This window comes from Aedes albopictus, chromosome 2 (assembly GCF_035046485.1).
Source record: "Aedes albopictus strain Foshan chromosome 2, AalbF5, whole genome shotgun sequence".
Taxonomy (NCBI): Eukaryota; Metazoa; Arthropoda; class Insecta; order Diptera; family Culicidae; genus Aedes; species Aedes albopictus.
The window spans coordinates 296,499,839-296,518,529 of NC_085137.1; the positions used below are offsets into that span (position 1 = coordinate 296,499,839).

The window sequence follows — 18,691 nt, forward strand, 5'->3', positions numbered from 1 at the left end:
CAGTTTTTTACTGTTTTTCTAGGTGGCGAAATTTAACGCTTTTTTTAACGATTTCAAATTTCGCCACTGGCGAAATCCCTTGCGACGTTTTTTTTATTTTGCGTGTTTCTATTTTCGCCCCTCCCGTTTTCGTACCTGTCAATCGTCATAACAAACGACGCAATTATCGGACTCGGATCTTCTCTTCGACAATCAAAACTCAAAAAGCGCTTCTTTTGTGAAATCCAGCCATGGATATCAAAGTAAGTAGCTAAATTCTGGTTTTCCAAGCTTTATTCGTTTCTATCTAAAATGGTTAATCCTATTTTGCTTTCAGACACCGAAAAAATATGCGGAAAATTACACTCCGGCAGCTCTTTCTGCCGCTATTGCGATGATTCGGGACAAAAAGATGAGCATCAAGATAGCTGCCAAAAACTTCGGTATTCCACGATCTACTATTCGCTCCCGTCTGTCCCAGAAGAATCAGGATCAGGTCCGTGCTGATCCGGATACATCATTAACGCACAAGGAAGAAATGGAGCTGGAGGAGTGGATTTTTGATATGCAGAATCGGGGGTATTCAGTCACGAAAAACTGGCTGTTGGATAGCGTGAAGCAGTTTCTGGATACAAATAACCGTGAGACCCGATTTATGAACAACAGACCAGGTTAGTGTGCCCGTAGGTTAAAAATTTACTCGAATTTGAAAACGGTTCTAATGTTTGTTTTAGGGCGAACATGGCTGCAACTTCTTCTGAAGCGTCATCCAAAAATCTCAATCCGGACACCAGAATTTGTAACCAGTGCTAGCGCAACAGTATTTCACAAAATTGAAGCCTATTTGAAATCGCACAACTTTTTTGACATCCTGCAAGATCCGAACCGTGTAATTAATGGTGATGAGACGTCTTTCCAGCTGAACCCGAAGACCAAAGCTGTCTTAGCACTACGCGGCAGCCACAATGTCTACGACATTGGAAGAAGTTCCAGTAAAGTAAATATCACCAGCTAGAGGTTCCATTTCCCGACCCTTTTGGTTGTCCCGGGATTCGGGATAAAATTTGTTGCTTGTCCCGGGAAATCCCGGGTTCCCGGGAAATTTTTCAATCTGCTTAAAAACACATTTTTGCGATCAGAAATATGTTACATTCAGCATATCAAATAAACAAATGTGTTGGCGCGGAGTCTTTGGCGGTTTTCGGAATCACGGACAGTTCACAACGCGGCGGAATTTGAGGCAAGAACGAACACTTTTATTCCGGTTAACTTTTATTGCGACACTCTTTCTGCTATCGACAGATAGTACGACCGACGTGTATGGTTTCGAGGATTTATTACTACTGATATGATCTGTTTCGTGTATGGTGATATATGCGAATTCAGGTAGAAAATTGGTAGTTCAAGAGAAAAAGGCCTATTAAGAGATAATTCTCTTCTCTCACTAGCTTAAGGCTAGTGATAGGGAAAGAGCACTTATATATAACTGATCATAGGCGATCGAGTGAGATCACTATTGGTCTTATACACTAATGAGGGCTATGGATAGGGTTTGCGTTAACATACGCCGGCCCCCGTTGAAAGGTTAAGCCGTTCAACCAACACTCTTACATTTACTCACGAGAGGCTCTCATCAATATCGATAGTTTGTGTGTTCTCCGTGGACAGACTACTCTCCTCGCAGTTTGTTTTGGGTCTTCTTCTACACATAAAGGTCATCGACACTCGTACCGCCTGGCCATCGATGAAACCTCTCCTCGCTGCTCCGGTCGTTGAACTTGGTCGTTCGCTTGGTTGATGCTGGTGACGTTATCGCTCATCGCTGGCTCAAACCGGTCGAACACCAGTTAGACATCGGGGTTGGGCGCACTCGAACCGGGATGGAGTCGCCGTCGACGGATCCAGGGTACATGCAGGAGGACGAAAAATTCTTGAGCTTTTTGCAATTTCAATAAAAAACAATACTTACAGGGCTCGGAGGCCCGCAGGCCTCCGATCGTTGCGCAGTATCGAAATACCGCGATCGTGGAGTTCAGTGGTCATAGAGATCTTGAGCGATCCCACCGGTCGTTCCTGTGCGTACAGGGAGTACACACACCTTGGAGATGGCTCGTCGATACTCTCCGTCGGAGGTCTTCACGTCGACCACTCTGATGTTGCCGTCGGGTCCTCGGATGATTCGAGCGATTCTGCCATATCTCCACCTTAGCGGAGGGAGGTTATCTTCCTTGAGGAGCACCATTGTCCCCACGTCGACGTTGTTCCGGAGCTGTGTCCACTTCGTGCGCGGATGCAGCCCGGACAAGTAGTCCGTAGACCAGCGCTTCCATACTCGTCGAAGGAGCTCTTGGTTCTCCTGCCAACGATCGAGACGATTCCGAGGGACTTCCGATAGCTCAGGCTCAGGGAAGGATGTGAGGGGACAGTGAACCAAAAAATGGCCCGGAGTCAACACTTCCAGGTCGTTCGGGTCTGTTGAGATTGGGGTGAGTGGTCTGGAGTTCAAGCAGGCTTCGATGCGGGCTAGCAGCGTAACGAACTCGTCCTGCGACAGAACGGAATTGCCAACGGTCGCACGGAAATGCTGCTTGAATGATTTCACCGCTGCTTCCCAAAGCCCACCGAAGTTTGGACTGCGGGGAGGGATGAATTTGAAGAGGATTCCATCGTTTGCGCAGTTGTTCACAACCGCCGCCTGATGCTGCTGCGACCGAAATTGCTTGGCCAGTTCAGCCAATTCTCGAGCAGCTCCCTTGAAGTTTTGGGCGTTGTCGCAATGGATAGTGTTGGGCTTACCCCTGCGAGCGACGAAGCGATGTAGTGCCGCAATGAAGGCGGCTGTTGAAAGATCGTAGACCATTTCTACGTGGATGGCCTTGGTTGCGAGGCATACAAAGATGGCTATGTAGCACTTCGTAGGTAGGGATTTGCGGACTTTCCGGTATTGAAACGGTCCACAAAGATCAACGCCAGTGTTGAGAAAAGGCAAGGTTGGCGTGACTCTTTCTGGAGGCAAGTCTCCCATGAGTTGCTCCAGGACTGTAGGCTTGCAGCGGAAACAGTTGACGCAAGAGTGGACCACGCTCCGTGCCAAGTTACGGATGCGCAGTGGCCAGAATTTCTCCCGGACGCATGCTACCAGCAATTGTGGCCCGGCGTGTAGGTGTTTGAGGTGGTAGTGCAGCAAAATGCTGTCAGTGAGCGGATGCCGCGCGGGAAGGATCATCGGGTGCTTTCTGTCCTCCGGGATCGGAGCGTTAGTAAGACGTCCACCGACGCGCAGAATGCCATCCTTCAAAACAGGGTGCAGATTTTTCAATGGGGAGTTCGGTTTCACCTGACCCCCGGAACTTAGCGCAGCAACGTCATTCGGGAACGCTTCGGATTGAGCTAGTCGCACCAAAGTCGAAATAGACTGATTCAGTTCGGTAGTCTGTAGAAATCCAGATTTACGGTTCGCACGGTTTGCTGGCTTGATGTTGTGCGCGAAACGTTGGATCAAAGCTATGAGCCGAACTATCGAAACGAAGGATGAACGCAAGCGAAAAATTTCGTTTGGTTCCTGGACCCGAATGGGTAGCGATACTGATCGTTCCTCTAGAGCTTCGGCGGGAATCTCTGGCGGGTCAGCTTGGATTACAGGAGGCCAGAAACGTGACGGCTGCTTCAACCATGAAGGTCCGGTCCACCAGTTCGAATTCTCTAGCTGGCTCGGTTCCATCCCACGGGAGATTATATCCGCGGGGTTTTCCAAGCCCGAAACATGAGCCCATACACCAGCAGCAGTCAGGTGTTGAACTTCGGAAACCCGATTCGCAACAAAAGTTTTCCATCTTGAAGGAACCGAGTTGATCCAGTGGAGCGTTATCGTGGAATCCGACCAGAAGAATGGTCGAGTGTTCAGAGAGATGCTAGTGTTGACCTTGTGGTAAAGATGGCCCAAGAGTAGAGCTGCTGATAGTTCCAGACGTGGTAGGCTGACCTTTTTCTGCCTTTTCGAATCTCCGAGCGGGGCAACCTTTGATTTGGCAGTCAAGAGGCGAACAGAGATGCTACCGTCACTGGAGACGGTTCTGATGTAGAGGCACGCACCGTAGGCACGGATCGACGCATCGCAGAAACCATGCAGTTCCACGTTCACCGGCGCGTTGGCGAATGCTGCCCAACGAGGAATGGAAATTGACGACAGTGCTTCCAGACTGCTGCGGAACGCCAGCCAGTACTCCTGTTGACTGTCGTTGAGAGGATCGTCCCAAGAGCTCGAAGTTCGCCAGAGAGATTGCACGAAGATTTTCGCCATGACCACCACAGGACCAATCAACCCTAGAGGGTCGAAGAGTTTTGCCGTGTCCGATAACACGGTACGCCTCGTAATACCGTCCGTTTGCGACCATTTTGGAACGGAATAGTGGAGCAGATCCGTGGATGGTTCCCAGATCAGTCCTAGAGTTTTGATGGTTGTCGGTGTCTCCAAGCACAGCATCGAACGTTCATCTCGTAATTCCGGCGGAATGACTGACAAAATGGCTTCGGAGTTGGATGCCCATTTTCGCAAACTGAAGCCGCCAGAGTGTAACAGCTTCCGAAGTTGGATGCAGAGTTCTGCTCCATCGCTTTCGTCGTCGACACTTGTAAGCATGTCGTCGATATAGAAGTCCTCGGCCAAAACCTCCGCAGCTCGAGGGAACTCGTTTGCTCCTTGCTTGGACAACTCGAGGAGGCACCTGGTGGCCAAGTACGGCGCCGAAGCCGTACCATAGGTAACGGTGGTGAGCTCGAACGTTTTGAGAGGTTCCAAGGAGGACCTCCGCCAAAGAATACGGTGCAACGGGTAATCGGATGGATGCAGACGAATCTGCCGATACATTTTTTCCGCATCGGCAACGATGGCGTGTTGACGCATTCGGAAGCGAAGCGATATTGCGTACAAATCGTCTTGTACGACAGGTCCCACCATCAGCGCTTGGTTCAACGACACGCCAGAGTCCGTCCGGCAGGAGGCATCAAAGACTACCCTTAATTTGGTAGTCGTGCTGTCTAACTTTTCCACACCATGATGCGGAAGGTAGTAGGATGGGGAACAGTCATCGGTGTCTTCAATTTCCCGCATATGGTTGAGTTGTAGATACTCCGAAATGAAGGCAGAATAGGCCTCCTTAAGATTTGGGTTGGAATCGAGGCGACGTTCGAGGGCGTGGAATCTACGAACAGCTATTTCCTTGGAGCGACCGAGCTGAGCCAGAACATCAGAGCGCTTTGGAAGAGTAACTACAAATCGGCCTGATTCGTCACGAAATGTGGTGGCTACAAAGTGTTCTTCGCAAGAAGTTTCTTCCGGCGATTTAGTGCTGGGTGACCAGCAAGATTCCAGTTCCCAGAAACGAGAGATCGAGTCTTCGGCATCCCCCGTGCTGCAAACATGTGCAACCTTCCGCTGGTTTCGATGAGGCTGGATTCCTACCCTTCCTGCAGCTACCCAGCCAAAAACGGTGTTTTGAAGAACCGGTTGTTCGGGGCCAAGTTTTATGAATCCCTCCAGAAGCAATTCGTAGTAAAGTTCCATCCCCAGCAGCAAATCTATCGCACCTGGTTCATGGAACTTCGGGTCAGCTAGGGTAATACCAGGCGGGATCTTCCACTGGGAGGAGTCAACTGCATTGGCTGGGAGTTCACGAGTGATTTTCTTCAGGATGTGACAGGGTTCTACGACCGCGTACTCGGTGCAGTGTGACCCTAAGCGAACATCCACAGCGTGGTACGAGATGACAAGTGTGTTTCCTACCCCACCGATCTCCTGTCGACTGGGAAAGCGTTGCAGTTTCAGCTTCTGAACCATGCTCTCGGTGATCAACGATAGCTGTGATGCAGGATCCAACAGTGCTCTGGCCCATAGAGTGTTTCCATCGGAGCCGAAAACCTTGATGATGGCGGTTTGCAGCAGAACTGTAGCAGGAACTTTTCGACTACTACCGACGAGAGTGGTGGAAACGAGACTGGAAACTGGGGCAGAAGCGGCTGGTGGTTGGGTTTCAGACGACGAGGAGGACCGAGCTGGCGAGGAAGACTGATTCGAGGAGTGTGGCTGATTCGCCGATTGCGAACTCAAGCCTTCAACAGAGGGTGTGTTTGCTTTCTGTTGGGAGGACGAGCGATCGCTAGGAGGTTGGTGGAGCATAGTATGGTGCTTCTGGTTGCACACTCGACATCCGCTGGACGAGCAACCTCTGAGAAGGTGCGAGGAGGAGAGGCAGTTTATACACAGGTTCTTTTGACGTTGAATAACGTCCTTCGGCAACATATAGGGGTGTAACTTCAGAAAACCGAAAATTTGAGCATGTAACGAAAAGTGGTTAGATTTTGACCGCTAATAACTCTGTCATTTCTTGATGGATTTTCAAAATTTTTGCATGAATTGATCACAAATTTATCTACGCATCGATTCTCTACAAGGTAACTATTGATTTTCAATAGCAAACTATTGAAAAGTTGGGAAAAGTGAACCCATGTTTTATCCAGCCAATCCGTTCGAGCACAGATGTGAGGTTTTCGATCGAGCGCCTGGCAGTATAAAAGCTATTTCTTCTTCCCCTCTTCCTTCATTCTTCAGCAACACCTCGAGGGGAACGCATCGGGAGAGAGCTGTGCAGCTTGCTCCGTTTGCGTTTTCGTTTAGTATTCTTTGGCAAGCCGAGCGTGATGGTCGGTCGTGCGTCTTCGCGCGCGGCAGCTCAAGCGGAGTCGTTCACCGGATCAGAACGGAGGAGCACAGCTCGGTTTGCATTTTCGCTCAGCATTCTCACAGCACATTTTCACGCTGTCGACCGCGGTGGACGGGCGGACGCACCGACGACAACCGAGCAGCAGCGGCGGTGGTGGAATAATTTATCATTTCCCCAGTTCGGAAAACGGATGGGCGCCGACAACACGGCAGCAACGCGGTTTGGTTTTGTGAAATGAAAATTAAACAGCCCTTATTAGGGCTACAATTTTAAATTCCACGAAAGAGTTGATTCGAATTCCACTAGAAATTGAAGAAACGCAAGTGCAAACATCTTGAAACCTACTTCGAGAGCACCGCCGAGCGCGGTACAAGCACCGACAGCAACCTAGTAGCAGCGGCGGTGGTTTATTAGCAATTTCCTAGTGCGATAGCGAATGGGCATGGCAACAACTGGGAATATTTTAACCGCTTGATGTCGAATCTATTCTAAATGCAAGATACGGTGACAAAAGCCTAAACTTATGCGCGCATAATAAATCTGCTTAAAATTTCTTCAACTTTGAAGAATGGCAGGTTTGCTGGAAAATAAAAATGTTAACCAGCGTTGCTAAATTTCAATAACAATTTTAGAATTTCAAATATCTGTAATCTTAAGAAATTTTGGTCGAAAGTACATGACTTTTGTACTATATACTGTCATTCCTTACTAAACATTATAATATTGGTTAATCCTAAGCCTACATACTGATTTGGAAATAGCTAATAATAATCATTTTAGTATATTTTAATACTCCGCTATAATGAATTATTGCAGATAAATTTGTATGGCATCGTTGAATTTTACTCCCCTCACATTTAACCAATCACGTTCGAGAGGGGAAGCCCGGCCATTGTGCCATATAAAAGCAAACTGCTTCTTCTCATCTTCCATCATTCTTTCTTGACCCGTCGAGGGGATCACATTGAAGGAGAGCTAGCCAGTTTCTCCGTTTGCGTTTTCCATCAGTATGCTTTGGCAAGCCGAGCGCGGTGGTTGTCGGCTGTTACGCTCTCCTTCGTATCGTTGTACGCGGCGCCAGTGGAGCAATCAGCCAGTTCAAACTGGTGCGCGGCAACGAGGGCTTTCTTTTGCCCCAAGTTTGCGCAGCATCGCCATCGCAAAACCCCCATCGGAATCAACGCCACCGATGGCGCTCTGGATTTGGTTGGCATAGCTACCGATTTTCACCTCATGCAACAATTGAACGATTATTGTACAACAAATGAAATTAAACAGCCTTTCTAAGGGCTTCAAAAATGTTCCTCCCAAGAGTGAATCGAATAATTTTCTTAGACGACGCGTCGGGTCACAAATATGTCAAAACCGACTAAGTCTTAAAACCGTAGCATAAACTTTGCAAGCGGAATATGTAGTGGAAATATATTAGATTGTTGTAGCATCCTTTATATTTCCCAGACATTTTTGCCACACAATATAGAAGAAAACTGTATGATATCTAGAAATTCTTAGTTATATAATTACATATTGGTAATTCCAGTCCACCAATTAGCATAAGCTAAATGATTTGCATTTTTGATTGATCTGTCAGATTGCATCTGCTTAAATTCTTATAAAATGAACGGTTAAATGGTTTTGACAAATTCGTTTATGGAAACATTTTAAAACCAACTACTACGCGGAACAAGTCTTGTCGCGTCCATTCTAAATTTCTATATATAAACCAGCAAAAGCAGAGAAATTGTGCGAGAGGATTTGAAAACTGCATAAATTTTCTTCGCAAAATAATTACCTGTTAGCATCCAAAGAAATTCAAAGGTCTAGCAAATCCGCTGAAATTATTCTGCAAATTGACTCACTGTATTTCGAGAGCAACAACATAGTTTAATGAAAGAGAAACTAGTTACGACTACCAATACCTGGGCTGCCCATAAATGGTGAACCAAGAAAACCTAGTGCTGGGCTAGTACACAGGTTTAAATAGTTCTGACGTTCGATTTGAATAGGTCTTATCTGTATAGGAATCCCAGCAAACTTACGACCTATTCAAATTGAACGGCAAAGTTTATAAAGAATGAATCGGATCGAAAATAATGATAAATAATAAACTCCACTATCAATTGCCGTCTACAATCAAACTAAACCAAACCAAAATTTCACATCACAGTCTTTATCAATGTTAATACAGCATTCAATAACCGAAACTAATGATTGATTAATTGATTGATTTGTCTTTATTAAAGAGACTTTCCGAAACTAATGCATAAACGGACGTTATTCAACGTCAGACATGCGGTCGTGTCTAGTATATAACCCCTCCAACTTTTTCTTCACTTGGTCAAAGCGTTGGGACACGGTCATCTTCAGGAACGTATCGCATTTGAATGGTGAGTGTGGATTCTTCGAACAGAACGGGCAGGAACCAGGCGTTGAATTTGTTACGGTGTGGACTGTATTGATTTTCGAGAATTTCGACGGTCGGTTTGGTTCCGATTTGGGAGAATCGGACGAACGAGATTTCGAAGGCACCAACGACTGTAGAACCATCAGATGCGTACGTAGGAATTCGATGAGATCCTTGTATTGAGGAACTTCGGTAGACTTGTGGTGGGCTTCCCATTGCCTGAGGGTGAACGGATCGAGACGGCTGCAGACCATGTGAGCAAGAAGCACACTCCAGTTGTCTGTTTGGATGCCCAATTTGTTGATTAGGCATAAGTTGCGCTCAAAATCGTCAATGAGACGTGTGAAACTTAGATAATCCACCGACAATCACCCAGCATGCAGCACCGCCGACCGGGCCACACAACCGATCGCCTCGCGTGTCTGATGCTGACTGTCTGCCACTCGTTAGTGTGTTGAACGCGCGATCAATGCCCATAGTATGCAAGAGTATTAGACTGGTCCATGCCGCAGACTGGCACACTCCACACATCCTCCCTCTTCTCTATAAAAAAGTGATGCGTACACTGCAAAAATTCCACACATTTTTATTGGAAAGCATCCATGGATTTAATTTATAAATTTTATTTGCGCACACATACTCGATTTCCACGCTGGATTACACATAAAATCGATGGACCTTATAAACACTATGTGTGTCCACACATGAAAAAGGGTTATCTTTGTGTCGATACACATATTAATTATATGTTTGACAAATTGTAAAAATCTATGTGTGCGACACATGCATACAATATTTGCAGTAATTTTTTCAGTGTATATTTGTTTTATCCAATTCTTACTCACTCCTCTTCACTGATTCGAGTCGAGGAAGATGCAGCAAAAGATTTGCCCCAAGTGATCCACCCAAATCCATCGCTTTTTCTTTTTCACACGAACCCGTCGGAGCCCTTCACAAATACAGTGAACAGTGAAAGAATTGTGCATATCCACTGACATATTCCGATGATAAATCGTAACATACAAACACCATTCCACTCTCATCAATATATGCAGATGCTGTAATGTTGAACTAACACAGAAAGTAACGAGAACTCCACGAAAGCAACAATAAATCGGATATATGGTCACTCATGAATCGTGTCACTCGTTGATCATTTGCAGTGCGAATTGGAAACGAATAAATATGCAGCCAGCCATGTTATCCATCCGATCGTCTGTGGCATGCTGCCGTCACTGGCGATAAATACACAAAAACAAAAGTAACAGTCGTTCGTTGCAGGAACCTTGATACTAGGTTTATCAACAGACTGATTTCTTCAAACAGCAGTATATCTATGAAATACCCATGTTTCCGGACACCACCATTATGGATGTCTCCTGTGGGTGTAGTCGGCTCTCAAGCCAGACAACCCCATCACCCCAAGAACAGTAGCGGCCGTTTCCCATAGTTCACGATCTATACATGCCTGTTCAAATCTAACAAACCATCTGCTTATCTCTCGTGAATCAGGCGAATGATTCCCGAGTGAAAGCCAAAAACACGGATCAGGCCGTAAGGTAAACTAAACAAACTGCTAAGTATGTTTTAAACAGGTTTCGGTAGCTATGCCAGCCGTCATATTTTAACTCTTACGTGGTCATCCCGATCAACACGCCTTTGCCTTTTCCTTAGACAATGTACAATGCATGGTCGTCCCGAACAGCATGCCATTTAAACGCTTGCGTGGTCATCCCGATCAACACGCGTTTGCCTTTTCCTTAGACAATGTACAATGCATGGTCGTCCCGAACAGCATGCCATTTAAATGCTTGCGTGGTCATCCCGATCAACACGCGTTTGCCTTTTCCTTAGACAATGTACAATGCATGGTCGTCCCGAACAACATGCCATATTTCAACTCTTGCGTGGTCATCCCGATCAACACGCGTTTGCCTTTTCCTTAGACAATGTACAATGCATGGTCGTCCCGAACAACATGCCATATTTCAACTCTTGCGTGGTCATCCCGATCAACACGCGTTTGCCTTTTCCTTAGACAATGTACAATGCATGGTCGTCCCGAACAGCATGCCATTTAAATGCTTGCGTGGTCATCCCGATCAACACGCGTTTGCCTTTTCCTTAGACAATGTACAATGCATGGTCGTCCCGAACAACATGCCATATTTCAACTCTTGCGTGGTCATCCCGATCAACACGCCTTTGCCTTTTCCTTAGACAATGTACAATGCATGGTCGTCCCGAACAGCATGCCATTTAAATGCTTGCGTGGTCATCCCGATCAACACGCGTTTGCCTTTTCCTTAGACAATGTACAATGCATGGTCGTCCCGAACAACATGCCATATTTCAACTCTTGCGTGGTCATCCCGATCAACACGCGTTTGCCTTTTCCTTAGACAATGTACAATGCATGGTCGTCCCGAACAACATGCCATATTTCAACTCTTGCGTGGTCATCCCGATCAACACGCGTTTGCCTTTTCCTTAGACAATGTACAATGCATGGTCGTCCCGAACAACATGCCATATTTCAACTCTTGCGTGGTCATCCCGATCAACACGCCTTTGCCTTTTTCTTAGACAATATATAATGCATGGTCGTCCCGAACAATATGTCATTTCCTTAGGCAATGTACAAAGAATTGAGTTGGACAAAATCCGTCTTCAATTATCCCTTTAGTTTTCAAGCAGTCACCCCTCTCGAAACTATACATTAAGATGAACACAATATCGAGACGGATCACTTAAACATATCAAACCCACTCACCCGCCAACACCGCACCTGTCCTTATAAACAACTTAAACGGATCAGCACCCGCAATCTAGATAACAAGTGGGTTCTTCAATGCCTGGTATACATGGTGGAAGTGACTTGATTCAAGTCAATGGAGAAATGTCCAATTGAATGCGAATTGAACGTGTAAACACCACCATTCATCTCACTTGATCAACTCACTTGACTTGAACGAAAGTTGAACATGTTGAACTTTATCATTCACGTCAAACGAAATCATCTGACTTGCGTCGTCTAAACCCGCGATTAATGTGAGCTGAATGGAAAATATCTGTCAAGCGGGATGAATTCAATGAGCCATTTTTCGAAGTGACAACATGACAACAATGTTGATGATGATATTGATTTTCACAGGTAAGGACGCTACCTCCTGTCAAAATTTCATACATAAAAACGACTCATAAAATTGACTATTTAGTTGGCATACGTACCGCACGAATTGAACAAAGTAAACACTTGCTTCAACTGAGATGCGTTCAAAAGCATTCAAGTTAACACTCAATTCATTTTCTAAGTCTAAACACATCACTTCATTGGATTGAACATGTTTGAGAAGTTTGCAAGTCAATTGCTCGTTTCAATTGAATAGTTTAAATCAGTCATAAGGGTGTCCAGACCACTCTATATTCGAAATCATCCAAAACTGAATTAACATCCAAAATTTAATCATTTTTGGAACCCCGGAACCATTTTGAATGAAAAAGTTTGTATGATAATACCTCCTTCGGGGCGAGCCGTCATTCAGATCAAGCAGGGAATCATGGCGTATTATTATCAATTACAACCATCAACAACAACAAAAAATAGACAACATAAGCATACAGTACGAAAAGTAGCTACACTGCCCTTGTCCGATGTACATATACATGCATTCTATTTCCCAAGAAAACTCGCCCGAGAGAATACAAATGGAAGCCTGAATGCCACTTCACAACAACCACTTCCCAACAGAATGTCAATTTTCACAGCAGCCCGTCAAATGTTTAATCCAAGAAATAGAGGCTTGCAGCAAAAATATAACCTCATCGAATTCTCATACGATTTGTAAACGTTGCCCTCAATTTTTTTTTTGAGGGCAAGGACGTCTTTATGTACCGACGCTGAAGGAAAGAAAGAGAAGGAGACAATGATGACGTTAGCGTGCAAGCTCCCATACCAAAAAAAGGCTTTGTCACCAATACTTATGATTATAAATATGTATTTATTTCACTTGCACACACAAACCCGCAATTCACACACACAGCGGAGCGTGCGAACTGATTTCTGATTGCTCCCCACAACACGACGAAAAAATATTTAACATTACAAGCTCTCCATTGCCGACAACAAGCGACCAATTCAAAGTCAATCCTCTGGTTGAGGTGCTTTTCCACCTATATCAAAGTTAAATGGAACCGTTGGTTGTATGGACCAATTCATCTTACCTTCTCCGTGTATTTTCTTCTTATCTGTGGCAAATGAGAACACAGTTTACCAAAATCACTACTTACAATGCACCGGAAATTTGAGGGGTAACATCAGCATGCCCATTTACAGATGCACACGTTTGCATACACAAGCAAACAGAAAAAAAACGCTTACCACAAATCATCAAAAACCCGACGCACTTCAGTGCAGCAGTGCAGGCATATTCGCCAGCCACTACCACGCAAACGCGACCGCCCCACACCCTCAATCACCACTCAAACCGAGGTGCACACACACCAATATTATTAATACCGAAATGAACACGTCAGCCGTACAGCTACAGTTGATGCTTGCGCTGCTGCAAAGGTTCGGATCTGCTTCTTTTTTCTTTTCACTTCACGCTCACTCATTTCACAAGGACTTTGTAAAACACTTTCCAAAACACAAATCGCGCACATACTGGGTGATTGTGGAAAGCTTTATCGATTCTTTTTTTTTTGAAAACTATCCTGGCAGGTTCGCCAATGTGAAACTTAGATAATCCACCGACAATCACCCAGCATGCAGCACCGCCGACCGGGCCACACAACCGATCGCCTCGCGTGTCTGATGCTGACTGTCTGCCACTCGTTAGTGTGTTGAACGCGCGATCAATGCCCATAGTATGCAAGAGTATTAGACTGGTCCATGCCGCAGACTGGCACACTCCACACAAGACGCATAAGGGATTCATAGCATTCCCTTTTCATCGGTTCGATGGAGAAAATCGAATCGATGTAAGTTTTGACGACCAACTTTTTGTTGTCAAATCGTTTCTCCAGAAGCTGCCACGCAACAGCATAGTTTGCTTCAGTAAGCTCAATCGATTCTATTACCTTCCTAGCATCTTTGGTAAGCGATGCTACGAGGTACGAAAATCTATCAATTTGCGATAATTGCGTGTTCGAATCAATCAGAGATTTGTATGTGTCTCTGAATGTAATCCATTCGGAAATGGATCCATCGAAAGTGGGAAGCTTCACTTCAGGGAGTTTGATTCGTGACTGAGGGGGGTTTGGAGCACCCGCTGTTGCAACGGTTTGAGTGGAAGACCGAGGAAGGGCAGTTAACTCTCGAATTTTAGTGGTGAGGAAACTATAGGCGCAAATGTAATCGTGTTCAAATTTCTGTCGTACGACACGATTGGACTTCTCCGCATCCCGTTGTTCTTCGACTGAGGTTTCCTCATTCGTATCCTCGAACAGCAGTTCAAGGCTCAGGCGGTTAATCTGGAATTCCTTATAAACCGTTTCTATCCGTTGCTTCCATCCCTCCAGTTGGTGCTTATCCCGATCGGCGTCAAACCGTTCCATAAACTGCTTCATGTTGGTCATCGTATCCACATAAAACCGCTCTTGGTGTATCAGTTCACGAAGCTTCGTCATTTCTACTATCAATCAGTTAACCACCAGCGATACGAAAAAAGTGACCAACCTGAGCAACCAGAGCACACTATGCACCTCAACTAGCAAGGGATGAAAGCAAGCGAATGGAACTAAAAAATGTCAGCACCAGAACGAATGCAAATAAAACTACAAATCCCTTTTTATTTCGCAAATTATCTCGTCATCACTCGACGCTTCAACTCGCATGCGGTACTTACAGGAGATCTTCCACACTTACGATGGCGGCGGTGCAACGTCCCTGGGTGAATGCCGTATTGTCCTATTGTGAGGTGGTACACAAAGAACCCAAACCAAGCCACGGTTGGCGTCACCACGCGCTTGCCCGGTCTAATTTGCCGCGCTCCACACTGACCAGCTATCTCCGGCAATCACTAGATCTTCCGAGAACACTTCTTAGGATCATTCGCGCACTTTTAGTCAATCTCCCACTTCGCTTTGATCCACAGGCCCTTGGTTTAGGTGCACTGTGATCGAACACTGACGCCGACGACGTATGATATTGGCGTGGCGCACGTTTTCCCCCGAAAAGACTCGCGACAGATAGCGAAAATCACCGCGATTTTTGTCACTACTCGCGGTTGATCCGGCTCGAAGGACCAAAAAATGTTGGCGCGGAGTCTTTGGCGGTTTTCGGAATCACGAACAGTTCACAACGCGGCGGAGTTAGAGGCAAGATCAAACACTTTATTCGCGTTAACTTTTCGTTTTTATTCGACACTCTTTCTGCTATCGACAGATAGTACGACCGACGTGTATGGTTTGATAGGTTTATTACAACTGATATGATCTGTTTCGTGTATGGTGATATATGCGAATTCAGGTAGAAAATTGGTAGTTCAAGAGAAAAAGGCCTATTAAGAGATAATTCTCTTCTCTCACTAGCTTAAGGCTAGTGATAGGGAAAGAGCACTTATATATAACTGATCATAGGCGATCGAGTGAGATCACTATTGGTCTTATACACTAATGAGGGCTATGGATAGGGTTTGCGTTAACAAAATGGTTCACATCAAGTAACTGGTCTTATCAATTTGAATTCGTTCTCTGAAAATACGACTTCAAGAAGCAAATGTTTTTGATGATTTTATCGAACAGTGAGGGTCGCTTTTTAGAACAAATATATCCGGAGTTCGATTTTAAGATTCGGGGTCAACTTACCATGTAGCTCAAAAAGTGACAACTCTTTCGCAATTACTTTCGAAAATTCAATCATTTCCGAATCAGTCTAAGACGGGTTGCCATATTACTTTATAGCCGATTCCAGTTCTTCGCGCATGCTCGATGCTGTTGCATTCAAGACAATCCAGCATTCAACTCGGCAGCATCATTATCGGTCTGTCTTTGGCAGTCTCGCAACAATCGAACTCCCAGTTTCTTGATGAACTTAATCATTTGCGTTTTCGATGAGCTTTCCAGTTCTGCTGGCACTTGCGTTGACGACGAAAGACCTTGAAGGAACTTTAGCGCTGTTATTCCCAACAAACATTTTTGCTGTATAAGAATGGAACAAACCACTCTTAAGTAAACTTTAGCTTAAGAAACTATTATTCAGCTAGTTTTGTTACTTGTGTTATTTCCTTTTGGCGCCGATTGTTGATTCTTTTTATAATTTCATGGAAGAGGTCGTTTCTAACATTGGAGTTACTTTTTGTAAACTTCGAATACAAGAAACTCAAGCTGCCTTCCGTAGACAATAATATAGCATCTCATCTTCCCAATGCTTCCGAAGCGAGTCTGATTGGCTGAAGAGCTTCCTGATGTTTTTTTTGCAGCTTCAAAATCATTATCCATGTCCAACATAAGTCTAGAAAGGCCTATTTCGAAAAAAATGATGCTTTCAAAACCGTAAATGAAGTGCTCCAGCATTGTTTCAGCCGAGTTTCAACGAGTTTTGATGTCCACACACAGTTGAAATGGTTTATGTAACATTTTCGTGATTTTTTGTTGAAGGCGATTTTTGAAAAAAAAAATCACGACTCTTCGAATACGTTTCAGAGATTCTCCAAATTCAAATCAAAGCGAAAAATATGTGTAAGAAATGTGCGTCCCGGGAATCCCGGGATTTTCGGGAAGGTGAAAAATGTTATCCCGGGATTCGGGAAATCCCGAATTTTTCAAGATCCCTGGATTTTTTGTCCCGGGATATCCCGGGTTGGAACCTCTAATCACCACTATGTGTTCCTTTTTTGCATCCGGTAAGACGGTACCGCCAACTATAATCTACCCATACAAAACGATACCCAAATCTGTGGCCGAATCTGTTCCACCGAAATGGGGAATCGCGAAGTCCGACAATGAATGGATGACGACAGACGTCTTTCGTGATTACATAAAAGTTCTTAACGAGCATCTGGAGCAGAATAACGTTAAAAAACCGGTGATTTTCATTACTGACGGACATAGTAGTCGCATAAATATCCATACATCGATTACGTGTCGTGATATGGGGATCATACTGATAGCCTTACATCCGAATGTCACCAGAATTATGCAGCCGGCAGATGTTGCTGCATTTAAACCACTGAAAACAGGATGGAAGAAAGCTGTCGAGCGTTTCCGTGGGGATGACTTGAATAAGCCGGTAAATCTTCAAAATTTTGCTATAGTTCTTAAAGATTGTTTGCGAGAATCTTTGACGGTGAAATCCGTCAAGAATGGTTTCAGGGCCCCGGGACTATTCCCGTGGGATTACAATACTATCGATTTCGATAAGTGTCTGGGAAAGTCAACGGTTATGTCGACAAATGTTACAGAGGCCTCTGAAATGCCAGAAGACCAGCAGAATTTGAAAGTGGACCTCCAGGCAGCAAAACGGACGATTAAAAGGTGTTCGGAACTTATTGGTAGAGAAAGAGTAAAAAAATTCAAGGGTGATTTCGTGTGCTTGGAGAACGATGAAGAACAGGTTCTTCAGCACATTTATACAGAATTACAATCGAGCCACCCCAGGGGCCGTCCATATACCATGTGGACAGAAAAAATCATGGTTTTTGACCCCCTCCCCCCTCCACGTCGACAAGCGTGGACTTTTCATTGACCCCTACCCCCTCCCCCAATGTCCACGTGAACATCCGAAAAAAAATCATCTTTTTCTAAAATAAATGAAAAAAAAAGTTTAGAAAAAAAATTCTTGTAATAATGTTTATTTTCATAAACATTGCCTTAAATATAAATAACTTTGTGAATTACAAATATTCTAGGGTATGTGTGCCATCAGTAATCTCCAACCCCCCCCACAACTTGACAGATAAGCTCAGTTTCGCGTACCTACTTGCAAATCGCAGATGTCGCTACGGTACGTAAACAACGGCTCCATCCTTCACTGACGCAACAATTTTTGTCCATGCGAAAACATCTTTTTGTTTCGTGGTGAGTGGATGCCAACAAGCAGCTAGCGTTTCGTACTAAAAGGACGTATTCAACAGAAGCGCAAAAAATAATGTTACTTAAATTCAAATCATTTTGATTTGATGCTGTAAGAAATGTAACAAAAGCACTTGTTTAACCCGGAAGCTGTTGCGTCGTGTACTGAGTACACGCACCATGAAAAAAGCACATTTGTGTTACACAGCATGAGCGTGGTGTCGCTGAGGGTGGCTGAAGACGCGACTGTTCGAGGGTTAAGCGCTATTGCATATTAATTTGTAACTGTGCATGCTAGATCAAACCGAGGATCAAACTAAAAAAAAAACATCTGATCTGATTGGTTTTAACTTCCATTTTAAATTTTCCACCAGATATGCAGCTGTAAAATGTTAGCATTAGGGTAAATGTACCAATAGTGGTGCTATTAGTAGCTCCTTGTAGAAAAATAATTGAAAAAAAAATAGATAATACTACAAAATAAAAAGCCTGAAAACGTTAATCGGTAGTTTTTGACATAAATTTGCTAGGAAAAGTGTAAAAACCATTGTTTATTTAAGTTTTTGCTAATAAA

The 18,691-nt window shown here is 44.7% G+C and overlaps 2 protein-coding genes across 2 annotated transcripts; one reads left to right on the forward strand and one right to left on the reverse strand.

Annotated features, from left to right (window-relative positions):
* Positions 1 to 230: 230 nt before the first annotated feature.
* Positions 231 to 655, forward strand: LOC134286642 (uncharacterized). The gene is made up of 2 exons (XM_062848288.1): positions 231 to 242; positions 317 to 655. Exons 1-2 carry the CDS (start codon positions 231 to 233, stop codon positions 653 to 655), a joined length of 351 nt encoding a protein of 116 aa, XP_062704272.1.
* A 1,356-nt stretch (positions 656 to 2,011) lies between these two features.
* Positions 2,012 to 14,733, reverse strand: LOC115260053 (uncharacterized). Its single transcript, XM_062848289.1, has 2 exons — positions 14,420 to 14,733; positions 2,012 to 6,203 (listed from the first exon to the last, which is right to left on the reverse strand). Exons 1-2 carry the CDS (start codon positions 14,731 to 14,733, stop codon positions 2,012 to 2,014), a joined length of 4,506 nt encoding a protein of 1,501 aa, XP_062704273.1.
* Between the last annotated feature and the right edge of the window lie 3,958 nt (positions 14,734 to 18,691).